This window comes from Apiospora aurea (assembly GCF_038362705.1).
Source record: "Apiospora aurea strain CBS 24483 chromosome Unknown utg000009l_segment0_segment0, whole genome shotgun sequence".
NCBI classification, from domain to species: domain Eukaryota; kingdom Fungi; phylum Ascomycota; class Sordariomycetes; order Amphisphaeriales; family Apiosporaceae; genus Apiospora; species Apiospora aurea.
Window position 1 is genome coordinate 550,632 of NW_027117396.1, and position 24,539 is coordinate 575,170.

A 24,539-nucleotide genomic window follows, 5' to 3' on the forward strand; every position below is an offset into this window, starting at 1 on the left:
CAACCCCCCCCAGGCCGGGAGAGAAAAAGTCATGATCAAGAAGAGGTTGTTTGGACTGCACACCTCATCCAGCTCACTCAGCTCGGAGGGACCGGCTGGCGCACAAGAAGGCCGAGAGAAGAGATATGTCATGTAGCATTCAGTTAGATTAGTCTCTGCCAAGGCAACGGCGATGGAGGTAGTAGCATGATTTGTTAATTTATTAGCAGTTGGCATTGGCGTCAAAGCATTGGGCAGAGATTCCATATTAAAGACTGCCCGGGCTGCTTGGGGCTCCACCAGGAGCTGCCACTACTATTTGATTTTAGGCCGGGGGCTAGGTTAAGCCTTTTCCACGATCTCTCTGCTCCTCCTCCGTCCCCCAGAACTGATGATCGCGCTGCTTGTGCAACAAGAAGCAGAATGATCCTACTTCCTACCCTGTGCAGATAGACGCAGATCCGGCCCGGTCAAGGGGAAAGGTTCATTCCACGTCGGACGAAACCTCGAAATCGCGAAACCTCGAAACTTCTCTCCAATCTCGTCGCACTTGGGCGGGTTGCGGCCTCTAGGCGCTCCTGGCGTTTCCATTGGCTCTCCTCCGGCCCTTCTCCTCCACTAATCGCCGGCCTCTTGAGACGCGCCCCGTTTCAGACCCCGCTCAGCGGTTGGATTCAGCGTCCCTAAAACAAAACCCAACCGCAAAACCACCCCTCCTCCTACCACCACTATTTGGTCGCATCTTTGGGCCCGTATTCGAGTCATTGTGCGGCCTGCGACTGTCTTCAGGGCCCAGTATGACAGAGACGGCCGGTTGGCCTACGGTGTGTTTGCCGTTGTTGCAGAAGCGGCTGCGGCTGGGCTGCTGAAATGAACAAACGAAACGCGCCCTATTGCATGTAGGTATCCTAGGTATCCAGCGAGCCGTCGTGGTCCCCAAAAGAGGACACAGCACACACCCTTGCATCTCCCGAGCCTCCGAGAGTCCCAGGACCTGCAGTCCCCGCAGTCCCTGCAACTCTGGCCCATGGCCTACCCTACACGCTCAGGAGTCGTTGGCGGCTTGGCGGACAGGCCTCTGGCGTTTGAGCCTCTTTCGCATATACCGATTTGCCGGGTGCTACTAGAGCCTCAAGTGAGCCTCTCGTTCCTTTCCTTCCTTTCCCATGATGATTCTGGTCTTGTATCGCTGAACCGCCACCGTCTTCGTCGCGTTCCTTTTCTCTTGGAATAGCTTCTTTTCTCCCTCTCCTCTTTCTCGCTTCTATCCAAGCCTGCTGAGCGGGATTATCCATTCTTTTGAGACCCTTTGATACCGTTGCGCAGCAGAAATACATGTGTATTCTTGCTGTGTAGCCTTGATTCTATTCGTTCTTTAACATACTTAGCATCCTTATCGAATCTTCCACTCTCGTTCGCTTTTTTTGCTCTTTATCCTCTACAGTCTAATCAACATGGTCGCCAAGTACTCTGCTGCAGCGTTTGCTGCCATGTCCACTCTAGTGGCCGCCGGCCCAGTCTCTTATTACCCAAGAGCCGTGACCGAGCTCAACCAGGCTGCCTTCGAGGAGGCGCAAAAACGTGACGACACGGCGACTCGAGCTTTTTCGAACACGGCGATCAAAGTAAGGCCTCCCATCGCTGGCCTGCAAAGTGGCCTCTTCGAAAGCAAAACTAATGGCGACAACGTGTAGACATCGGACGGAAAGTGCCTGTTTGTCGACAAGCTCTCTGGCGACTTCCGCGCCAACCTGACTCCGGTCCAAGTGGCCGAATGCGGATCTACCGACGGTCAAGGATGGGATATCATCACCCAAGGCGAGCACAACAATGTCGCCGGCAACATGTTGGTTGTCAACACCCTGGTATGTCGTCGCCTCCCCGGCCCGGTCCACGGGTGCATCTCGGCTAACCTCGAATAGACCCAAGCATGTCTCAACTTCGATCCTCGCCGCCCTGCTGGCTCTCAAGTCAATCTCTTTTCCTGCGGCGGTCGCGCAGACGGCGGTATGTGACGCCGCCTCTCGTAGACCCGTGGCAGCTTAGCTAATCATACCCGTCTAGGTGGATTGGTCACCAACTCGCAACTATTCGCATTCGACGGCGCCGCCGGACCTTTATCACTCATTCCTGACAGTCGTAAGGGATCCTGCTTGGTGGTTTCTGGCAGCACAGTCGATGTTGCGGCTTGCGATGATGGAAAGACCGGCCAAAAGTTCACCTTTGCTGGTGCCGCAACGCGTTCGACGACTGGAGCTGCACCGATTGCATCGTCCCTTACTCAACCTGCCTCGCGCACTTCTGTAACCGTGACAGTCACTGCCGGCGAGCTGAAAATGAAGCGCAACGCCGGACCCGATACCACCACCACGACCGAACTCGTTTACGTTACCCAGCGCCCAACGGAAGCAGCGGAACCCAGCTTCTCGTCCACGACTACGATCTTCGTGACGGTAGACGCCTCGCCTTCTGCCCCAGCCCAAGGCCAACCTGGAAACATCCCGCAGGTATCGATTAACCCTACGACAACGGTGGTATTGAACCCTGGAAATGGCGCTGGGGCTCAGCCCGCTCCGACCGGTGCCAAGGAGGCACCAGCAGCATCTGCACCCGCAGGGGGCGCCGCAGGTGGCATTCCCCAAGTTTCGATTAACCCTACGACAACGGTGGTATTGAACCCTGGAAACGGAGCTGGAGCAGCACCTGCGCGAACAAGTGTGGGCGCCGGCGCCGGCAAGGCGGCCTCATCGACGTCGGCCAAGGCAAAAATCCCTGCTTCGTCTGCCCCAGTTGCGTCCGCTCCCGCTGGTCAACCAATTCAGGTTTCCATCGGTCCCTCGGCCACGGTTACACTGAACCCTGGCAACGGAGCTGCACCCGCCGCAACGAGCAGTGCAGGCAAGGCGGCCCCGACTTCCGGCAAGGCTGCTGCCCCTGCTCCGTCCGCACCCGTTGCATCTGCTCCAGCCGGCGCCCAGCCGATCCAAGTCTCGATTGGTCCCTCGGGTACAGTCACGCTGAACCCGGGCAACGGAGCTGCACCTGCACCGACAGGCAGTGCAGGCGCCGGCGCTGGTGCAGGCAAGGCTAAGGCGCCAGCTGCACCCGCCCCCTCTGCGCCAGCTGCCGCGCCGCCTGCCGGCCAACCGATCCCGCAAGTCTCGATAAACCCCACGACCACGGTCACACTGCTCACCTAAGTATGCCTTTGCCTTTTAAATATACCCTCTGGAGTGGTCGTTCTCAAGGGAACGTTGACAACCAGGTATTCTGATTCTGTACTTGTACATACTTTTTCTCCGTGTGTGATATAGGATCGGGTTCGGAACAGAGGACCTGCGCAATTTGATTTTTCTTATATATTATTAAGCCGCACAATTTCTTTGACGTAGCAAGCGAGCAGCAAGCGACAGGCCAAGGAGCACGATACCTGCATTAAAACAAGATACTAATTGAACATTTGCTACAACATATGTGGTTTATCCACTTATCTATCTACACACACAATCTTGATAAACGTTGCTTTCCGGCCTGTATGGTATTAAAATGCCGAGGGAAAGGGGATTTAGTCCCAGTTGCCCGATCCCAGCTGAACGGGCCGTCCGGCGCGAACATCGTCCATGATGGCCTCGATGCTCCAGGGCTCGTACTTGTAGCCAGGAGGGTAGTTGGGCGGGAAGCTGTCATCCTTGTCGAAGGGCACGCCGGCGCGGATGCTCGCGACGCACTTGGCGTAGTTCTCGTGGGCGTAAATCTCCGGGTCGTGACCCCAGACCCAGCTGGGCAGCTTGGGCTGGGCCTTGCGGGGGTCGAGCTTGACCTTGGACCAGTCGGTATCCTGGAGCAGCTCGGCGTTGGAGAAGCCGAGTTTCTGGGCGCACGAGTTGCGGATGAAGCGGAAGCGGACATGGGCGCGGACGGCCTCGGCGATGTTGTCGCGGCCGCCGCACAGCTGCAGGCACGAGGCGATGGAGATGGCGTCCTCGATGGCCTGGGTGGCGCCGTTGCCGGACGCGGGCAGGAAGGAGTGGGCGGCGTCGCCGATCTCGACGACGCGGCCGCCCGGGGACGCCCACGACGGCTGCGGGTTGCGCCAGAAGAGCTCAAAGTTGATGATGGTCTCCTTGGGCGTCAGCTTGATCAGCTCCTTGAAGATGGGCGCCCAGGGTGTCGGGCCCACGCCCTTGTCCATGTTGGTCAGCACCTCGTCGGCCTCGACGGTGTGGTTCCAGTTCTCCTCCTCGGACCCCGTCACGTCGTGGTTCATGATCCAGATCATGGTGTCGGCGCGGGAGAGGGTCATGGCGTAGGTACCGGGTCTGCGCGGCGGGGTGGGTCATATGGTCAGCTCACGGTCCAGGTTGTCGCGGGCAGAAGCTTTCTGGGGAGAGGGAAGACATACCCGAGCCATGTGCGGATGATAGGCTGATCCTTGTTGGGGCCCGCCATCTTGAAGAACTCGCTCACTTCGGGATGTTGGAGGATGTGCTCCCGGGGGAAGGCGGCACGCCACATGGCGCGCCCGGAGCTCATGGCTCGGACTTGGCCACCGACGAGCTTCTGGCTTTTGGAGCCGACACCTTGGGTTGAGACACAGGTCAGCACAAGGTTTACTCACTCGGTATCATATTACAGGGGTGTTCGGGGGGCTTTCTCTCACCATCGGCAGCAATCACGATATCCGCCTCGTAGCGCTCGCCCTGGTCCGTGACCACGCCGGCCCTCCCCTTCTCGGCGTCCTCGAAGTAGTCGACGACGCGCTTGCCGAACTGGACCTCGACGCCGAGGCGCTGGACCTGGTTGACAAACATTTTGTAGACGAGGGGCCGCATCTGGAAGGTGCCGGGCGGCGTGTCCGGGTCGAGGCCGGCGTCGCGCAGGCGGTCCGACACCAGCAGCGGCGCGATCATCTGCTCGCCGCTGTGCTTGAAGGTCTCGATCCAGGCGTTGTGCAGGGAGATCTCGTCAAACTCGGCCGACATCTCGGGCCAGTGCTTGAAGAACTTGGTGGCGCTGAGGCCCATGAAGTACATGTCACCTGGGGGTGGAAACGTTAGTCACTCTTCAAGCCCTTCCATACACAATCATACGCGGACCTCTCCGACTTACCTGCGGTGTTGATTGTGGCATTGCGCTCAAGAACTCGCACATTATGGCCTTTCCGTACGCACTCAATGGAGGCTGTGAGGCCGGCAAGGCCAGTGCCTACGATGAGGACGTCTATGCCGGATGGAGGGTATGACCCTACAGGCCTCGACTCGTTGACTCCGATAGAACCCATGTTGCGTTTCAATCACGAAAATACGTTTTCTTCTTCTTTCTGTTGGGTGATGGACAGATGGAGTTGAAAGCTATGAAGATGGGTTGGGAGAATTGTCAATTGATAGTCCCGAGCCGCAATGCTCTCTGCCAGCAACCCGGCGTCATTGTATATATCAAGGCTATAAGACGGCGGCCCCCATCGGCCGCCAGGACCATCAGTCGATGATCTGCCCATGGCCCGGTAGCTCGGTGCCGTGGGGGCGGGCCACGGACTTGGTGTAGCTACAGCATTACTCATTACGTGTACTCACCAGTCGAAGTTAGAGGAGTGGAGGGAGAGGAAGAAGGAAGTGTGGGAGGGTAAGACCTTGATGAAGTCGAAGCTGGAAGTGTCCAAGGGCTCTTGGTCACCAAATCTCCCTCGCCACCATGGCAGGAGGAGGATCCTAGGAAGATTAAGCCTTTGGGGACGGGCCGTTCGTTATTGGCTCGATATTACGAAAGTCTACGGAATCTGGCTTGGCCCGTCGTGGTTGGCTGAGCTGAGACTGGACCGACTCCGATGTCTCAAAAGGCGTCAAATCCCCGAGTGCCGTCGCGTCGGTGGGACCGCCACAAGAAAGTTCCTGGCGAAGCAAGCAAGTGCAGGTGCAGGTGCAGGTGCATGCGGCCGGTGTGGTGGTATGATACCTACATGTAACGAAGTACTCGCCTAGCCGGACAGACAGACGCACACTCGGCAGCAGCATATCTCTCTGACCATGGTTGGGGGGCGATATGGTATGCAGGTATGTATGATATGATACACACACATACACATATGCATTCTACCAACGTCGAAGTCACAGATAAAACGACACGTCAAGCTGACAGCACCAGCAAGAAATGTGCTAACAGGCAAACAAAGTCCAAAGGTCAACCGTTGCAGAAAAGGAATCCTCCAATACCCAGGCCCAATCGAGTGTCAGCCATCACATTGTTTCCTGTTCCCTCTGGGACCGAGGAGGATTCGCCTCACCCGCCAAGAAGAAGCAAGCCATGTCTTGGCTGGGGACAAGGACCATTACTAGTACTGGTAAGTCGGTAAATCATCATCTGGGGAGGCAACTCAGATACGACGGGGACAGACGGGGCGTGCTGATGGCCCTTGTACCCAACGTCATGATCCAGATATGCTTGTCTTTCCGGTGCTATCAAACGTACATGCCGTCCAGCAGGGGTGCCGCCCGCTTCTGAGTGCGACTTATGAGCGAGAGCGGGAGCCCTGGCTAAGCTTCTGCTCTGTATCAGTCTGATCGCCTCCAAAGCAAGACCGAGACAAGGTTGGCGTGCTAGAATCCCGCCGTCAGTCTCAACAGATTGTCACCCTGCTGCTGTTGCTGCTGCTTGTGCTTGCAGCTGCCTGGATGCTTGACTTGCGTGCTTGGCTTCGCTGTCCACGCCCACGCCCACGCCCACGACCTCGCACTCGCCCCCCAACCACGGCCTCGTCCCTCGCCGACCCGGTTCTTGTCGCACAGCTGCGCGGCATACCATTCCGCCCCATGGACCACATCGGCCGTCAATCGATGGTGCAGAGCAGATCCCCGACGCGAGAGGCTGCACCTACTCTCGATAGTCCCTCCCCAATGGACGTGCGGAGGGAGGGTCGGAGTTTTCACCCGTCCAGTCCCCCAACTTGTGGATTGGACTGGGTCGATCTCGCCCCTGGCTTGTTGTTTTGCGTTCCTTTCAACATGCCCTAAAGCAAATCCTGAAGTGAATCTCATTTCTCATCACATCATACTATATCCCAGGTTTGAGGAGAACTGGCATGTTGCCTCGTCTGCCTAGCCATAAGAACTCGCCCAGGATCAAGCAAACTCTGTCTCGCCTCTTTTGCGCATCCAAGAGTCTTCCATCTGGATAAGCCGGTCCTCTATCTGACAGCTCAGGTTATCATTGCTGCAGATGCCTGCAACTATCATGTAGCTTTCGAGTTAGCTGTCATTCAGGATTCCGCGTAGCCGCCCAACGATTACACCTGTCCATCCCGAAGAGCTGTCAACCTTGACTGACTGACCACCCCTATAACACGAATACGCCCGCCTGGCCCATCAACAGTGTCGTGGTCTCTCTAAGCGTCCGCCCTTAGCACTCCCACACCCAACCATACTGCTCCCTGGACGACAATGCAGCTATTCACCATTCTAGCGCTAGGCGCGGCCCTTGTGGGCTTTGCCATCTACAAGACCGTCAAGTCCTATCTGGAGCTCAACGATGCCAGGCTGCCCATTGGGCCTCGGCAGATGCCTTTCATCGGCCGCATTCACGATCTCCCTATCCAGTTCATGTGGCTCAAGTTTAAGGAGTGGTCCGACTTATACGCCAAGGACCGTGGGTTTTACATGACAGAAATGCTTGGCGCCAAGTTCCTCATCGTCTCGGAGGAGAAGATCGCGGAGGAGCTGTTGGTCAAGCGAGCCAAGTACAATTCCGACCGGCCTATGGTCAAGTCCCTCTTCGACTCCAAGAGAGAGTATTTGCCGCTGATGGGGAAGAACGGTAAGTCTGCCCACGACGACCCGTCCCTTGAGACACAGCTGACCCAACCATTGCAGAATTCTGGGCACGCCAGCGCAAGCTCACACATTCATACCTGACCGAAGCCAGTCAAGCCCAATACCATGGCGTCATGGTTCATGAAGCCAAGCGCTGGATGGCAAGGCTCATTGAGAACCCGGATGACTTCGGTTTCTCTCTCGAAGACATGGCCGCCAAGGTCATGTGTAAGCTCACCTGGGATGACCCGAGCCTCAGTGAATACTGTACGCCCAGTGCTTGGGGCCTTTTGACGCAGATGTCTCCGGCCGGTCCGATTACGAACGTCTTGACGCCATTATGGCACCTACCGCTCTTTATGAACCCCTGGAAGAGGGCAGAACACAAGCGCCACGACGAGCAATTGAACTGGTGGCTCGAGCGCTTGAACACTGTTCGCAACAATATGGCAAGAGGCCAACAGCGGCCCTGCTGGACACGACAGTACCTGGAACAATCCGAGAAGTCTGCGAGGCTCTCTGGTGATCGCGAAGCTGCCACTGCGATTGGCATGATCGCTCTTGTGGGAATCTTTACTGTGGCCGGTCCACTGTCTTACTTCCTGGTCGCCATGGTTCATCATCCCAAGTGGCAGGCGGCCATACAGCAGGAGATTGACGAAGTCTGCGGAGGACGACCTCCGGTTCTGGATGATACTCCCAGACTACCTATTCTTCGAGCGTGCATCAAGGAGACTATGCGCTGGAAGCCCAATGTCCCTACAGGTAAGCCACGACCGATCGACCCCGTTGGAGATACTATACTGACACGACGATAGGCGTTGCTCACGAGACTGAAGCCGACGATGTCTATATGGGGTATTTCATTCCCAAGGGAACACGCATACTGCCCCTTGACTGGTGAGTTCTCCGCGACCCCCCATACATGCATACTAGTATGTTGGATGGCTTTTTAACAGATCTTAGGGCATTCCTGCGCAACCCCGTCAAGTACCCCGATCCAGATAACTTCCGGCCAGAACGCTGGCTGCAGCCGGGCTGGCCTACCTACCAAGAGCCTTTGACGCAGTTCCCTACCATCAAGGGACTGACCTCGTTTGGATGGGGACTGCGCCAATGCCTTGGCATGACTTTGACTCAAGATGAGCTCGTCATTGCTTGCGGAGCCCTCATGTGGTGTTTCAACCTTAAGCCCAAGGTCGACCCGCTTACTGGGCAAAAGCTGCCGGTGCCACTCGACAAGTCCAACTCGCTCCTCATCATCAAGCCCGACCCCTTCCAGATGGCCTTCGAGCCCCGCAGCGAGGAGCGCAAGCAACAGGCTCTTCGGCACTGGCAAGAGTCGGAGGCACATGAGTCGCAGAAACGAGCCGAGTTCGACTTGCGGACGGGCCAAGCCCCTCCTCAGGTGCACCTGGAGGCCAAGCTTGCCGTGCCTATCGTCGAGACGAAGCCGACTATCCCCTTGATCAGGGTGTCTGAGGAGAGAGGCACCGGCAAAGTTTCGCACTGGATCAGAACTATGGAGATCCCAACCGGCTGTTAATACTCGCGCCTTACCTTGCCCCATCTCAGGCTTGAGAAGTTGTTTGCTTTGTCTCCCCCCCTTTTCGACACTAGCGAAGTTATTGTATACCCACCCACCACAACAGAATACCACCTATCCCCCCCTGCCCCCCAACTGTAATCCCTATGTCCTTACTCGATTGTTATTTCATGCAGAGCAAACATGGCGCCGTCAGGGCGCTTTGTGGAGGATTGTGCTGGCGAGACTTTCTTACGATCTTTGGTTTCAGTACATTGTATGCATGGTTATATTGCATGGTACATCATATGGAGATACAGAAGCATGGCATTTCTTCGCATGCAGTAGTAGAACAAAATCAATTCGATCGTTATCACACCATCCGTCATCACAATTATCGGCCTTGTGCAACCTGCTTGAACGTCCATCCACTACATCTCCGGCCTTCGGAACTTTCTGGTCAACCGACATTGGTAAATGTTGTATGACGCTTGCACTGCAAGGCACGCGGAGCACGGCGTGGTGCTGAGACCTGGAGAACCAGATTAAGTTTGCGTGCATTTAATGATGACTCTGGATGTCTCAGTTGGATCTGCAAGCCCCCATCGGCGCTCCGCAAAGGGGGGGCACGCTCCCTGCCGCTCTACCAGTCAGTGCCCTCGGCCGTTTCGAGACAACAGACTGGAATCATCTCGTTCAACAATTCCCCGCTTAATCGGAGATTCTGCTTGTATGGTGTCTCTCATTTTCTTCCGTGCTGGCACGCGCTGAGTCTTGTCCGGGGTGCCTTAGCACACTGTTGATGCAGACAAGGGGGAAGGGGGTGGGGGGGGCAGCGGAAGGCCTTACCGCCGGCATATATATATGCTTTCTTTTGCTGCGCATGCCAGCAGGAGGGCGGCAGCCGGGGCAAGAAGAGAGCGACTTGAGACGATAGAACTGAGAGGGAAGAGAGAGAAAGAGAGAGAGAGAAAAAAAGACTCGAGTACTGCAGACTGCTTGCATTTCTTTCCCTCGTCACGCCTTACAAGCATCACGTCTTGTTACTTTCAGTCACTCGCATCACGTCACGAATAGGCTTCCTTCGACATCATGACACCCATCGTATCCCCTGAAGCCGTCGTCGGCACGACCATCGCGTTCTCGTACATCTTGTTCGGTGAGTTTACGAGATGAGGGAAAAAAAAGGCTGCCTGACATCATTTCCCTTGTCAAACATACAATCATGCAGCACAGACAAGAGAACAGTTAGCTAACCAACGGGGGGGCCAACCACCCAACAGGCAACGCCATCACCCAGTCCTTCATGGGCGTGCCCGCCCTCCTCGTCGACTTCCCCAAGCCGTCGGCCCCGGGCCATGCCGAGCGCGCGCGCCTGCTGGGCCGGCAGTGGCCCGTCTTCTGGGCCGTGGGCAACGTCTTCTTCCGGCCCATCAGCACCCTCGGCATCCTGGGCTACGGCTACACGTCGTGGGCGGCGCGGGCGTCGGTTCCCGGGTCGAGCCGTCTGGGCGACTGGCGCTGGTACGCCGTGGCGGCCGCGTGCCACCTCGTCACCGTCGTGCACTCGGCCGTCAACATGCAGCCCATCAACGAGAAGCTCGACGCCCTCTCCGCCGTCGACGTCAAGGACAAGAGCGGCGGCGGCGACGTCAGGCTCGCGGAGAGCAATGCGCGCAAGTGGATCAGCTACAACACTGTCCGCCTGATCACGCCTGTCGTCGCCGGCAGCTTGGCGCTGTGGCAGACGCTCAAGGGGGTCGCCATTTAGATGGTCTGTGTCGCTCTCGAGAATGAGATGGCCTGGAATAGAGTGGAAATGGTGCTTCCTGTCTCCTGGATGGCCGAAGATTTGCTTGGGGAAGGGGAAGCTTGAGAACAAATTGGACCGCGTCTTTCTTGCGAGATGAAAACGAATTCCAAAACGTACTAAAGAAGGTCATTACAGTATGCATACTAAAGAAATAATAGAGACTCATAATACACTTCACGGTTTGAGTATCAATTGATCATTCGTGGCAAAATTCCGAGAGTGATAGAGCGATTCCAACTTGACCAAAAGAAATTATACAAATAATATTTGAGTGCACAGCATACATAAAACGATAGAATATACGGTACCTTCAGTGGATGTGCATACATTAGATTATTAGGGACATATATATATAGTACAGCTTTGTTATCGATACAAGGACTATTTCCGCGAAGGAGACGTAGCGACCGAACTTGAACTCGACCGAGAATTGAACCACCACGAGAAGCCCAAGCCCACCGCGTGGTACGTGGCGCACACCACGACGATCTGACTGAAGCCCGCCACCAGCGTCGAGAGGCGCACGCCCGCGAGGGCGCCGCCGGCCTTGCCAAAGACGCCCGGGGCGTGCTTGCGGCGCATCTCGACGGCCTTTGCGCTGTCGACGAACTCGGCAATCTCGCGGACGCGGGCGCCGTCCTCGGACAGGCGGATGAGCAGGATGCACTCGTTGCGCCAGTCGAGCTGCTGCATCTTCATGACGCCCTTCATGAGGGCGTGCACGACGACGACGTTGGTGGCCGCGTCCTCGTGCACCGACTGCGGCACCATCTCGAAGGCGTCGAACAGGCCGAAGACGCCCGCCGCGTGCTGCGCGAACGCCGCCCGGTCCCGCTCCGGCATCTCCAGGCTCGCCGGCAGCGCCCGGTGCCGGAAGTCATCGGCCAGCGGCGCCAGCAGCGTCGAGACCGAGAGGCTGCGGTAGCCGTCCAGCAGGTCGTGGACCGTCTTGATGCGCTGCGACGGCGGGGCGAAGGTGGAGGAAGGATTCTCCATGGCTGAGTTGTCGTGAAGGGCGGACAAGCAGGAACAGGTATTTGCTCGCTCTTGGCCCTTTGGTCTTGGCGGCGTTATAGTTTGAGGGATGCAACGAGTAGGAACAGGAAGATGGGGATGGAATGGGCTGTTGGTTTGCTACTGCGGCGAGTTCCTCTTCCTCGCACAAGCCTGTTGTTATGGTCTTTGCCCGCCGGGCTCAGAGCCAGCTCTGAGGCTCGGGATTTGATGGCCGAGCTTCATATACCAGAGTCCGGCTGTCGGGCTTCTTCGTATTCTTCTTCGTCTGGCACACGACAACCCCCTCCACCGTAACGCTAATCAGCTCAAGCAAAAAGAAAAGGGAGACTAGAGGTCCGGGCCGTGTGACCAAAGCGGCGGGATCGTCGCTCTGAATCAACTGAGCCCACTCCGGAGGTTAGAGTTCAACCTGTGTGAGACTATTGATTAAGTGCGTGCAGCGAAGAGGCCTTCTCCAATCCAGTCCGACGAGAAGTAGGAGCCTCATCGTCATCATCATGCTGAAGGGAGGCTGCAGCGGCTGACTAGGTATTTCTTAATAGCCCGCCAAGAGGGCTGTCTGGCTTGGTCACATCTCTTGTTCAACCCTCAACCCACCCATTTCCTAAAATCGCCGCCGTCATCTACACCACCAGCTGAGCTTCATCATGTCTCACCCTATTTTAGTAACTGGCGCGACTGGGCGACAGGGAGGTGCCGTGGTGGACGCCCTCCTGGCCCTGAACCAGTCCAACATTACCATCCTCGCCGTCACGCGCGACACCAAGGGCGCGTCGGCCAAGAAGCTGACCGACAAGTCCAGCGCCATCAAGCTCGTCCAGGGCAACCTCGACGACGTGCCCGCGCTCTTCGCCGAGGCGAAGCGGGTGCACTCGGAGCCCGTCTGGGGCGTCTACTCGGTCCAGGTGTCGCTGGACCAGGGCGCCACCCTCGAGAGCGAGGTGGCGCAGGGCAAGGCGGTCGTCGACGAGGCCATCCGGAACGGCGCCAAGCACTTCGTCTACAGCAGCGTGGAGCGCGGCGGCGACGCGGCGTCGTGGGAGAACCCGACGCCGATCCTGCACTTCCAGAGCAAGTACCGCATCGAGCGGTACCTGCGCGACGTCACGTCGCCCGGCAAGCAGGGCGAGAAGATGGGCTGGACCGTCCTGCGGCCCGTCGCCTTCATGGACAACCTGAAGCCCGAGTTCCCGACCAAGGTGTTCATGGCGGCGCTGCGGAACCACCTGAAGGCGGACAAGGCGAACCAGTGGGTCGCCGTGCACGACATCGGCGTCTTCGCGGCCAAGGCCTTCAGCGACCCGGCCCAGTGGAACCAGCGCGCCGTCGGCCTCGCCGGGGACGAGCTCACCATCGGGGAGATGGACAACTCGTTCCTCGACGCGACGGGGCACACCACCCCCGTCACCTTCTGGTTCATGGGCAGCGTCCTCACCTACATGGTCTCGGAGCTCCGGCTCATGATTGGCTGGTTCGCGACCGACGGGTACAAGGCGGACATCAAGGAGCGGCGCAAGGAGCATCCCGATCTGATGACCATGGAGCAGTGGCTCTCGACGAAGAGCGCCTTCCGGAGCAAGTAGAGAAGAACGGGCGCAGAAACAGACACACAGCCGAGGTGGTCTACCGACCCGTTGCCTCTGCGGCGTGCTCTTGCCAGGAACTCATCCAATCGCTTAGAAGATGTATGCCAGGCGCGGCCAATGTCAGGACTTCCTTCCAGGAAAAGCCACCGGTGGAGATTGGCGTGCTATGAGTGTCAAGCCACCTCGTTCATTGCCTGACGGAAGGTTGAATGAACATTCCGGGCACACTGCCCACTATCTGTCGATCTTTGAGCGTTTAGAGATAAATAGCCTGGAATGTAACAATATCACCCCACAAGCATGTCATTGTACGTGCGATACATTGCAGTGCCGGTGGCGTTCATCAATGTGTGCATGCGGATGCAAGATATATAGATAAAGTGGCTTTTCTGGGCTTGGCAATAATGCCGGAAGACGTCACGCCATACTCGTCTGGCTTCCAGGCTGGTTGCACCCATAGTCCGATTTTTCTATGTTGCTCATACATAATAATAATAATAACCCTGCTGCCCGTCAATTGGATACCGGAATTTCACAATTGATATACCCGCATCCAATCGCAATGGCCAAAAGCTTGGTTCGTCCCCTGCATCATCTCCAAAGATCTCGGCGCTGCCATTAGTGGACTGAAATACTCCCCATCCTCCCGGCTACTCTACCCCAGACCCAATGCAGGGCCCCGTCGGTTTCTGTAGGCTCGATCCCTGGCTTCATTGCCAGGGATCTAGAGGCAAACCAGAGCAGCTGTGGTAGGTATGGTCTTATTAATAAGCGGTTCGGAGTAATTTGTGTTGCTGATATACAGAAACCCTTTACGGCAATTCGGCCCTCTGGCTGACTTTCTGGACTATGCGTGATATATACCACCAGGGATCTGGCCCGTCCAAGGTTCGGACACCATGGCGGCAAGTAGGGACGGGTACATTATTATATTGCAGTACATACCTAGGCAAGCACTATAGCCCCCATGCCAAGCATCTGTATGTCGACAGGTCGTGATTGAGATTAATCAAGATCCCTTCCAGAGCTCATGCAGATATCTGTGACAGCACGGACTGTCGCGTCCCGCAGCCGAAAACCAACGATCAACTCACGAACCGGGTTGTCTGGACAGACATACTGTGCTTTTTCAGGCCACTTTGTACGGCAAGGTTATGACTCGGGGTGTCCTGAGCATCCTAGAAGGGCTCTGGTTTCGTGTTACTCGGGAAAGTACGAGTCAGAAACACAGGGGAAAACAGGACGTCGCTGACTACATATTTAAGTCGTAGTATCAGCCGCCGAATAGACAGGCGTGATCTTGCATCTCACGCGTCTTCTTAAGTGCTACCAGAAAGAACACAATCCTCCCTCAAAACACTCTCACGCAATCAAGCAACCATGACTCGTCTCCTGCACGTCGTACTCGCAGCTTCGCTGCTCCAGGTCGGTCTGGCTGTGCCGGCCGCATCTGACGTCGTCCCTACCCGTGAGTAGCTGCCACCTGCCCGAGCCGATGTGACTCTCATCATCCTAACTGACTGTTCTCGGTATCATCAGTGCCTCCAATCCCCACGTTTTCTCTTCCTCTGCCACCTGTTGTTATCCCAACTGGTAAGGGGAAAGGCTTCCCGACAGGTAAGGGGAAGGGTGTTCCAACTGGCAAGGGCAAAGCAACTCCTCCCGGTAAGCATAATTGATTCTGCGAGATCTCTCTCTCAGCTTCTCTTACCTATATGTCCACAACAGAGTAGCAGCTGACTTGAAACCACAAGGCAAAGCCACCCCTACAGGCAAGGGCAAGACCACCCTGGAGAAGAGACAAGTGCCCACTGGGTAAGCATCCTTGGATTTGTCCAGTATTGAAAAGCATGAGACAGCTTACACTGGCAATACAGAAAGGGCTCAGCTCCCCCACCACCACCACCACCGACCGGGAAGGGCAAGGGACCCGTACCGACTGGGTGAGTTGATCACCCTTAAGCATTTCGCTTCATCGTCTAGGCGTTCCTTCTGGTTACTGACACTGTGAAACAACCTATACAGCAAGGCTTCCGCGCCCCCGCCGGTCATCCCTACGGGCAAAGCCACCCCGCCTGGTAAAGCCACTCCCACGGGCGCCCCGGTAGTTCCTTCTGGAAAGCGCTACTAGACGGGCGGAGTATCTGGTGGACGAACAGACGTTGGGAGTCATGAAAACGACTTGAACCTCTCCCTGTGATCGGCGAGCGCTACATACAAATGCAGGTGGTCGCAGAGAGGCCAAGTCCAAATCCCAGAGTTGGTTCAGGAAAGGGAATTAGGCAGAACCATTGATTACCACTTGCGATGTATCGAGATTGCGATTGAAAGAGGAAACGGAACCAACAACTACCCATGATTTACAGATTTTCACTTCTCTACCCTCGTACATACACTACACACCCCTTTTTGGTCTGCGCGCTTTTGGTTCGCCCCCTGTGTGATACAACATTTCCCTTTTTTTTATCTTGTTCCCCTCTATGTTTTATATCTGAGATGGGAGTGAGTAGATAAATTGTGAAATAACAATTCCTGACCTTTCGTATTCTACGCAGTTGACCAAATCCGATTGAAGACAAACCGCGTGACTCCGACGTCTTTTTACAGATGGACCCGGGTGCCGGGAAGCCCTTTCTTTGCCCTTTGAATAGACCTGTCGACCGTGTTTTTGGTGCTGTTCCTCCCTTCGCCATCATCCCAACATCTCGTTTCACTCCTGCGATCGTTTATCGTTGTGAGTACCTATGCAAACACAACGTAGCAGTCCGCGCTTATTTCTTCGTGCTCTCCAGCACCGCCTTGACCATGGCATTGCCGACCTCCATGGCCTCGGCGATGCGGGGCTCGAAGAAGGCGGCCGTGGCCTGGAAGCGCTCGCGCCACGTCTCGAAGTGGCCGAGCGAGACGCACTCGGCCCAGCCGCGGGCGGCAAAGGTGAACTCGAGGTCGTCGCTGCGGAAGGTGTTGTCGTCGATGGCGACGCGGATGGCCTCGTCGAGGCGCTGCTCGTTGCGGAAGAGGGTCTCGGTCACGCCGAGCCAGAGGCGGAAGAGCGGCGTCGAGCAGATCATGTGGTCGTAGGGCACGATGCCCAGCGCCGACCAGCAGTCCACCATGGCCAGCAGCGACAGGTGGTTGTTGGGCAGCAGCGACTCGGGCATCTTGCCCAGGCTGAACTGGTCCAGTACCTCGTCGCGCAGCAGCGGCTCCGCCTCCCAGCGCACCTCCCCGGCCCGCCCGAACACGCGGTCGCGCGCGTTGTAGACGCGCGCGCGCAGCTCTTTGAGGTGGCCCCCCCAGCATCAGCTTGTACAGGTCCGTGGTGCTCTCGGCGTACTGGGCAATCTGCTTGCGCGCCTCCGGGTTGAGGATGGCGAGGCCGGCGTAGACGTGCCACTTCTGGCTGTAGATGCGCAGCATGAGGTTGATCTTGACGTTCTCGATGCCACCCACGTACCGAGCACCCTCCCAGGGGAACTCTTGCGACGCATGCCAAGCCTTACCCATGGACAGGAAGGCAGCGTGCGTAACGGCCTGCGTGTCGGCCGTGATGCGGTCATGCTCGTGGGCAGTCAGGTAGACGATCTTACTCTTGAGGCAACTAAGAATGGTTTCGACCTTTTGGGCAGAGGCGGCCGAGCTTCGATGTTTGATGATGACCTGTTGAGATGCCGACGCTTAGCTACGCAAACGGACGCGGTGTACAGGGGTCATACTAGCGGTTGATCCCGAGGATCGAGACGTGGGCCATGCAGCGAGTGACAGGACACGATGTCGACGTCTTCCGGCAGGTGGGCCTCGAATGCCTTGATCTCGGGGTCTTTACAAGAGGTCTGGCCGCCTACGATGGCACCGAGCTTCGTTGCTAGCCATGGCATTACTCATTAGGACGGGTCGTGGGATAGAGCGAGCAGTACAAGGTGCTGTCTTACATGGGCCGTACTGGGCGACGACACGATCAATGGCAGCAGCCTCTACGCTGTAAATTATGTAGTCGCTGGTTCTGGATACGAGATGGCCATTACGCAAGATTTGGACATTGTTCTGGACAGTCTCTCAGCATAATTCTGAGATAATATTACTATTTGGATATGATGTACCCTGCTGGCAAACTCCTCCTTCAACGTCTCGTAGAACTCTTCTCTATCGCACGCAACGATTCTGGTTGGTAGTGTATGATGATTAGCCTGCAGGAGAATGCGCGTTAGCAAAAGGGCCAGAAAAGCATTCCTAGCAGAAGTTTGTGGTGTTGGTTTGCATCAGACAAGAAAAAATTAAGGTAGCTGAGAATTTACATCATAGAAAGCCAACAACTTAGACGGGGCCAGAATGGCTGATCCGCCCAGCTGCCGACAATGCTCGAGCCAAATGCACTCAAGTCATCATTGCAATGGGGGAGGGGAGTTGGTAGAGGGTCTGTTTGTGTCGACTTACCAATTTGCTTCTCGGAGGTCCTTCCGCTGCGCCGAAAAACAGAGAATCACCACCATAACGGGTAGGGTGAGCGTTACCTCCAGCCAGCGTCACTGAGCCTCCGAGCATACATCTTCCCCATGTCGCCCATGCCGATTATTCCCACAGTGAAGCCCGCCATCTCGGACGGGACCTCGGTTGTTGTGGTCGCCATTCTCAGACGATGTCGAGGGAAGTCGTTGGTTGGTGTGCGAAGAAGGTCGCCGTAGCGTATGCAGCAATATCAGAATCAAGTTCTTGATTAAAGCATCGAATCTCACATTCTTTTAAAGCGCCGCGACCTCACTGGTGTATCAAAGGCGGGCACTTTTCAGAAGTGTTTGAGAAGGAGGGATGAGAAAAGAAGAGGTGAAGGCGAAGGATTGGAAGAAAATTCCAAGCCTTTTTGAAGGCCAAAAATTCTAGCTTGGGCGGGACTCATCGGTTGGGTGGGGCTCGAATAACCGGAAGAATTGCGGCATCCAGCTCCGTTATTCAGTAGGCGACAGGTACATCATCCAAGTACCTCTTACATACCAGACCTCCCCATGCCAGACGGGTTTACATCGTTGATACACTGCAGCGTGATCTGGTAAAGAGCTTTTCTGGACTAGACCCTCGGGCGTCCTTCAACCCTACTATTTTATTGCTGACACCAATCTCCACATTGAACTCGACCCGAAGCAGCATGGCAGGCTTGTTTGCTCTCGGCTCCAATGGGTCCGGACAGTTGGGTATTGGGCACAAAGAGGACGTATCGGTGCCGAAGCCAGTCCTCTTCCATTGTGAGCCGCCATCGGACCCCATCACCAAGATTGCCGCAGGTGGAAACCACACGGTCATCCTGACAGAGTCTGGCAAGGCCTACTGGAGCGGCGACTCGTCCAAAGGAGCCTGCGGGATCACCACCATATCAACTGCGGACAATGCCCAGTTCGAGGAGCTCATCCTGGCCGAGTCGGAAACTCTTGGGCCTATTGCACATATCGCCTGCGCCTGGGACAGCACCACGTGCGTCGTGAGAGACGAGCAGGGAAAGGCCCGCAAAGTGTACAGCTGCGGGACCGGCGAGCAGGGGCAGCTGGGATTCGAGGCCAGAGGAATCGTAGAGCCCAAGCTTATACCGGACTTTCCTCCTGAAGGTACAGAGGTCACGCATCTTGCCAGCGGCATGGCGCATATCGTTGCTGTGCTGGATAACGGAGACGTATATGGGTGGGGCAACGGCCGGAAAGGTCAACTAGGTCAAGCAGTCGCGCTTGAAGACGGAGCACCACCGGCACCAATAATCAACTGTGCTCCTTGCAAAATCGGAAGCAGCAGTGGTGTGGACTTCAAAGTCGTCAATGCCGTGTGTGGACAATACACTACCTGTCTCTTCGGGGAATCTACGGAGGGAAGAGTTCTAGTCTTAGGACCAGACAAATGGGGCTTGAAATCCAAGGCACCGTCGGCAGCCCCTGGATGGGTAACGGTAGATGGGGGCTGGGGTGATATTTTCGTCCTCGGGAAAGACGGTACTCTCACAGCATGGGGGCGTGATGAGCACGGCCAACTACCTCCGCCAAACCTGCCTGAAATTACAAAATTTGTCGCGGGTAGCGAGCACTCCGTAGCCGTAACTGATAGCAATGAGGTTATCTCTTGGGGTTGGGGAGAACACGGGAACTGCGGACCGCAGACAGATGGCCCATCGGGGGTTGTCAAAGGACGGTGGAATGTCATTGCGTCAGGGGATTTTCTCCCTGCAGGTTCTCAAATTACAGCTATTGGGGCAGGATGTGCAACTAGCTGGGTTTACATACACGCAGAGGGCTTGCACCTCTAGGTTCAAGGGCCGTCCTCAATAACACCTTGAAAATTCGCTGGGGCCATGAAGAGCTCGTAGGTAGTTGCACAGTTGTTCAACCAGATGATCGGGGGAACGGGCACGGCGGTCAATTCTCTTCGGATGCGGGAAGACCAAATGCCAAGACAATATCCGAATGTACAAACCCAGATGACAACATGATGGCTCAATCATTAAATAGGCCAAATTGCCGAGCTTGTGAAAGACGCTGAGTTGGTTCGAGATACGACAAGGATTGGTCTTGGTCCATGCCGTTATCGGGGCCAGGGCCGCTGCGTTGTGCAGTTTGGTTGGCAATTACCGAACTCATCTTTACTGCAGACGGATTCTGAGTTTGTCAGTGACCAGATCAACGGTAGGCAAGCGTAGTCGGTACTTACGGGTCGATCACTAGCATCCCATTCAAGTCTGGCATCTGCCTCTTCTTCATCCTCGTCCTCGTTCATCCTGACGGGCTCCCACTGGTAGTCATCATCCTGAGGTACGAAAAGAGACTCATGATCAAGAGTGGCCGGAGGGGGTCTCTGGCTTTGACGAGGTGCCGTTGGCCGCAGTGACGGCATTGGCTCACGTCTTGTTGCGGGCGTTGGCCGAGGAGCGGGTGTGGGTGCATTGGAGGCTGCTCTACTAGCAGCAGCCTCGAGTTGCTGGGCTCGGGGTGCAGGCTTCGCTCCCGCTCGAGTCTTCTTCGCTCGCTGGCCCGGCGCTCCCCGCTCTCCAACTGTCATGAGAAGAAATTCGCACTTCACTCCATCGCCGTCGTAGCGAATTTGCATTGGACGCGACGGCATAGAATACTGAGCGGATACCTCGCTCCCCAGAAATGCCGCATGCTGCGTGATGGCACGGAAATCCTTGACACTGACGACGATATGCAGTTTGTCTTCGGAAACATCGAAAGTATCAAACTCGTCCTTCTCAACGGCAATGGACGTGTGCAGGGGCTTCTTTAGCACTTCTGTGAGGGGTATAAGTAAGATGTACCGGGGTGTCGTCGTCCAAGGGACTCACCATCGCCGCTGGCCACCTTCTCAGTAAAACAGGTAAAGTTGACCGTTGAGTCATCTTCGGAGTGAATATCCAAATATTCTATGCCGGGTCCGAAGTGGTCCATGAGTTGTCGCAAGGTTCGTGACGAAATGGTCCACGAATTGAATGCTTCATTCCTATCAAACTTGGCATGAACAGGCGGGCTCACTTCGAACGGCAGTCGGTACTTTGTCGTCATGCCTAAAACCGCTGTAAGCCAGTGCTCATGACGAGTCACCGCCATGAATCTCACCATTTCTGCAAGCAATCTTGACGATGAATCTGCTTTTCTTTCCTGCTTCATCTTCAATAGCGACATCGCATCTCTCGATGGCAGAGCCACCCTTCTCCGGGTCGTGTAGGGAGTCTCCGCTACGAGCACGGAATAGGGACAGCAAGGCCTGGATCAGATTTTAGAACCGAGCCCATGCAAGAGTGCTGGCTGAGAGACGGAGAATCAATTTTATCTTACCCTATTGTAGAGCTTGCAGAAGAACTTCTCGCGGTTCTGGGCTATACCTTCATAGTGGTATTTCGAAAAGAACCTGTTCGAGGCGAAAGAAAAGGCGGCGTACGCAGACTTGGATGAGTTCAGCGCAGTAAAAACCAACTACAACGAACTCCGAGTCAGCTTTTTTGAGGCTCAACCGAACTACGTGACTCTGGATCAACCCCACCTTATCCCTCTTGGCCTCGAGTGAGACTTCATCGCTGAATTTGTTCAGGCAGGCCAGTGCATCACGAAGAGCGTTCACGCCTTCCTCGCTCAACGTGAACCGAAGCAACACCATCGTAGCGTAGTGTCGGTCCACAACAGGTAGAACCAATGCTTCACACGAGGGCGTTGCGCTATGCTGTAAGTACTGGCACGAGAGATTTTTCGTCGTCTTCTGTTTCTACATCCTCCTTGGTTGATCGTTGGGTACCAAATCCCACGTGCCGCTGATGGTGAGCGCATACGTGCTTGCACTTTTCACTGCTACGGTTGCCTAGCACAATCAATTAAGCAGGGACGCGCTTTACAAGGGTACGACGCGTCGCGGGGTACAGTGCTGACACTGTACCTCTGCCTATCGAAACTCAAAATAGCTCTAGAATGGCGGACGTTTAGGGCGTCCACACAGTATGGATGCAGCTATGACATCAACTGGATGTACTTGCTCGGAATCAACACCACCCAGCCGCGTGGGACAGTGTACCTGTATACAGGTAGGGCCTGCTGTGTTTGCTCTGCTCTTCATCTTTCTACAACATTGAACGGGTTTGTAATCCAGCTCTAGCCCAGGACTCCCTGAGACCGAACCTCAGGGCTCAATGTAACATGGCCCACTCAGCGCTTCCCCAAGATATCATTCTACTGCTGTGTGAAGAGCTGGCTCATCGGCATGATCTTCCAACCCTGCTCCAAGTTTCGCTCGTCAGCCGCAGGACTGCAAGCGTCGCGTTGGAGCAGTTATACAGGTACGCGTTTGTCTCTTTCCAAGACGAAGAGAGGCCACTGACGTTTACAATCCAGCATCTATGAATACTCTCCCGTGTTTACGGGCCAATACTCGAACAGAAGGAGATGGGCAGTCCTGTGGAGGTCCCTGATTCGGTCCAGCCTGGGGCGGACAGCCTACCCATACTGCGCCTTCGTTCGGGCCTTGTCGTTGAGTAACTACGGGCAGCTGCTGGAAGACATCAACTATAACAGAGATGAAGATGCCCTCCGGTGGTTGTTCGATGCTGAGGTCGGGATGGACGAGTTCCTGGTCCTTCGTGAAGGTCAACGAACCAAGAAGTTTCTCAGGAGGAAGCTGATTGGCAACATTGACTTCCAAAAGACCATATTGAAATGTGGAGATGCCATCACCAAGTATATCAAGGACGTCGCGGACGAGGTCGAGAAGGCTGTTGCCTTGGCACATGTCGAAAGCAGCTACATCCCAGTTGACCTGCTACCGAGTTGGGTTGCAAGACTCGGGACTCTAGCATCCTTGAGAATCCAAGATGGTTCTGCACTTGGGGTCGAGGCAGCTAGCGCGATCCACGAATGTTGCCCAAACTTCTCCGAGCTCACTTGCCTATCCTTTAGCAAACCAACTGCAGATGAGGATATGGCTGTCTTTCTCCAGACTCTCAAACCCAACAGCCTGAAACGGTTCGAAGTCATTAGCATGAATGGCCTGGGCGAAAAGGCCATCACCGCTCTGAATGCGCATGCCGAGACACTACGATACCTAAACCTTGGCAGTCTATCGGCGGAAGCTATGAAGTGCTTAAACATGCTGCCCGGGTGCAGATATCTAGAGAGTCTGAGCATTGAGAACCTCCGGCACGATCAGATCGACTTGCGCACCTTTAGCGACGGTCTCCTGAAAGAGATCACCAACTGGATTCAAAGTTGCAAGAATCTTACTTCCTTAACATTTTCAAACGTCAGGGATTCTTTGCCCATAGTAAAAGACGTGCTTCTTACAGACAACGTCAAGCTCAATTCTCTTTCACTGCAGAATTTCGCTTCGCAGGGCAAAGCCGAAGACTCTAGCACCTGGGAAGCCCTTGGCCATCAGACTTCATTGGAGACGCTTACGCTCGGGGGTCAAGATGGCACCATGGATGGACTGGTTATTGACGATACTACGCCTTTGGCAGGTGTGATTTGCACTCTACGAGAGTTGAAGACCTTGAACTTAATACAGGTATGCCCTCCCACCTTGCTAGACCAGGGCATGAAAGATCCTTGTCTGGGTTGAGTACTAACCTGATACGCATCTAGTCTTCGGTACAGCAGCACGAGATCCGTCAGTTTGTCAAGGCACTTCCTGCTCTCGTTGACCTCAAATTTGGAGGCGAAAACATGGACGATACAATCCTTGACACTTTGGCCGGCCTTTCCTACTTGAAAGACCTTGACATCAATGCTACGTCCTACTTCACCTACGAAGGACTGAAGGGGTTCGCCTTGCAGCTCGGTGCACATCCAGACCGGCATCGGGGTGTGCGGGTTGACATTCTGATGCAGTCTGGCGGACTCAAGCTGAGCGAGGAGCAGCAAGTATGGCTGTCTGAGTACTTCAACACGGTTCTGGAAGGAGTCATAAACATCAATTATGATCGAGACCCAGACGAGGCGCATGAGAGTGACTTTACGGGCGATTCAGACTAGAACTGTATTCGCGGTTCAGATTCGTCAGGTATGCTGGCGAAAGGGTCGAGGCCAGGACGAAGGAACGAACTGTATTGGCATTCTACGCAAATAGGCTGCATGTACTAATAAAGTTCATGTCATTCCCAGAGGCCAAGGGCACCAATAACACCGACATGTATTTTGCATGATATGTCGATATATTGAATTGAGATCACGTTGATATCCAGTGATTTTGAATCAACGGATCGCTGAGATGACCAAGTCTCATTATTATCTAACTTTATGTTAATACATGGTCCATTAGATCTTGAATTAACACCTTAAGTCCAGTAGCTGCCTTTTTTAGTACAATAA

The 24,539-nt window shown here is 55.3% G+C and overlaps 11 protein-coding genes across 11 annotated transcripts; 7 read left to right on the plus strand and 4 right to left on the minus strand.

Moving 5' to 3' along the window:
• Window positions 1–1,433: 1,433 nt before the first annotated feature.
• Window positions 1,434–3,179, plus strand: PG986_013279 (uncharacterized protein; the record flags this gene model as incomplete). The annotated part of the gene is made up of 4 exons (XM_066849501.1): window positions 1,434–1,604; window positions 1,674–1,844; window positions 1,902–1,986; window positions 2,044–3,179. The coding sequence occupies 4 exons, from the start codon at window positions 1,434–1,436 to the stop codon at window positions 3,177–3,179; spliced, it is 1,563 nt and encodes a 520-aa protein (XP_066693644.1).
• Window positions 3,180–3,544: 365 nt separating this feature from the next.
• Window positions 3,545–5,260, minus strand: PG986_013280 (uncharacterized protein; the record flags this gene model as incomplete). The annotated part of the gene is made up of 4 exons (XM_066849502.1): window positions 3,545–4,298; window positions 4,382–4,559; window positions 4,640–5,017; window positions 5,089–5,260. 4 exons carry the CDS (start codon window positions 5,258–5,260, stop codon window positions 3,545–3,547), a joined length of 1,482 nt encoding a protein of 493 aa, XP_066693645.1.
• A 2,152-nt stretch (window positions 5,261–7,412) lies between these two features.
• Window positions 7,413–9,327, plus strand: PG986_013281 (uncharacterized protein; the record flags this gene model as incomplete). The annotated part of the gene is made up of 4 exons (XM_066849503.1): window positions 7,413–7,785; window positions 7,842–8,546; window positions 8,600–8,681; window positions 8,748–9,327. 4 exons carry the CDS (start codon window positions 7,413–7,415, stop codon window positions 9,325–9,327), a joined length of 1,740 nt encoding a protein of 579 aa, XP_066693646.1.
• Window positions 9,328–10,398: 1,071 nt separating this feature from the next.
• On the plus strand, window positions 10,399–11,077 carry PG986_013282 (uncharacterized protein; the record flags this gene model as incomplete). Its single annotated transcript, XM_066849504.1, has 2 exons — window positions 10,399–10,465; window positions 10,590–11,077. The coding sequence occupies 2 exons, from the start codon at window positions 10,399–10,401 to the stop codon at window positions 11,075–11,077; spliced, it is 555 nt and encodes a 184-aa protein (XP_066693647.1).
• A 423-nt stretch (window positions 11,078–11,500) lies between these two features.
• PG986_013283 (uncharacterized protein) lies at window positions 11,501–12,115 on the minus strand (the record flags this gene model as incomplete). Its single annotated transcript, XM_066849505.1, has 1 exon — window positions 11,501–12,115. One exon carries the CDS (start codon window positions 12,113–12,115, stop codon window positions 11,501–11,503), a length of 615 nt encoding a protein of 204 aa, XP_066693648.1.
• A 668-nt stretch (window positions 12,116–12,783) lies between these two features.
• Window positions 12,784–13,719, plus strand: PG986_013284 (uncharacterized protein; the record flags this gene model as incomplete). Its single annotated transcript, XM_066849506.1, has 1 exon — window positions 12,784–13,719. One exon carries the CDS (start codon window positions 12,784–12,786, stop codon window positions 13,717–13,719), a length of 936 nt encoding a protein of 311 aa, XP_066693649.1.
• Window positions 13,720–15,102: 1,383 nt separating this feature from the next.
• PG986_013285 (uncharacterized protein) lies at window positions 15,103–15,853 on the plus strand (the record flags this gene model as incomplete). The annotated part of the gene is made up of 5 exons (XM_066849507.1): window positions 15,103–15,190; window positions 15,262–15,387; window positions 15,477–15,537; window positions 15,600–15,665; window positions 15,748–15,853. The coding sequence occupies 5 exons, from the start codon at window positions 15,103–15,105 to the stop codon at window positions 15,851–15,853; spliced, it is 447 nt and encodes a 148-aa protein (XP_066693650.1).
• Window positions 15,854–16,493: 640 nt separating this feature from the next.
• Window positions 16,494–18,349, minus strand: PG986_013286 (prephenate dehydrogenase; the record flags this gene model as incomplete). Its single annotated transcript, XM_066849508.1, is given in 6 exon segments — window positions 16,494–16,946; window positions 16,966–17,382; window positions 17,439–17,587; window positions 17,655–17,766; window positions 17,823–17,883; window positions 18,234–18,349. The coding sequence occupies 6 exon segments, from the start codon at window positions 18,347–18,349 to the stop codon at window positions 16,494–16,496; spliced, it is 1,308 nt and encodes a 435-aa protein (XP_066693651.1).
• Window positions 18,350–18,862: 513 nt separating this feature from the next.
• Window positions 18,863–20,002, plus strand: PG986_013287 (uncharacterized protein; the record flags this gene model as incomplete). Its single annotated transcript, XM_066849509.1, has 1 exon — window positions 18,863–20,002. The coding sequence occupies one exon, from the start codon at window positions 18,863–18,865 to the stop codon at window positions 20,000–20,002; it is 1,140 nt and encodes a 379-aa protein (XP_066693652.1).
• A 187-nt stretch (window positions 20,003–20,189) lies between these two features.
• On the minus strand, window positions 20,190–21,843 carry PG986_013288 (rad9 domain-containing protein; the record flags this gene model as incomplete). Its single annotated transcript, XM_066849510.1, has 6 exons — window positions 20,190–20,351; window positions 20,404–20,981; window positions 21,035–21,253; window positions 21,306–21,453; window positions 21,525–21,662; window positions 21,730–21,843. 6 exons carry the CDS (start codon window positions 21,841–21,843, stop codon window positions 20,190–20,192), a joined length of 1,359 nt encoding a protein of 452 aa, XP_066693653.1.
• Window positions 21,844–22,373: 530 nt separating this feature from the next.
• Window positions 22,374–24,203, plus strand: PG986_013289 (uncharacterized protein; the record flags this gene model as incomplete). The annotated part of the gene is made up of 3 exons (XM_066849511.1): window positions 22,374–22,513; window positions 22,569–23,736; window positions 23,814–24,203. 3 exons carry the CDS (start codon window positions 22,374–22,376, stop codon window positions 24,201–24,203), a joined length of 1,698 nt encoding a protein of 565 aa, XP_066693654.1.
• Window positions 24,204–24,539: the final 336 nt, after the last annotated feature.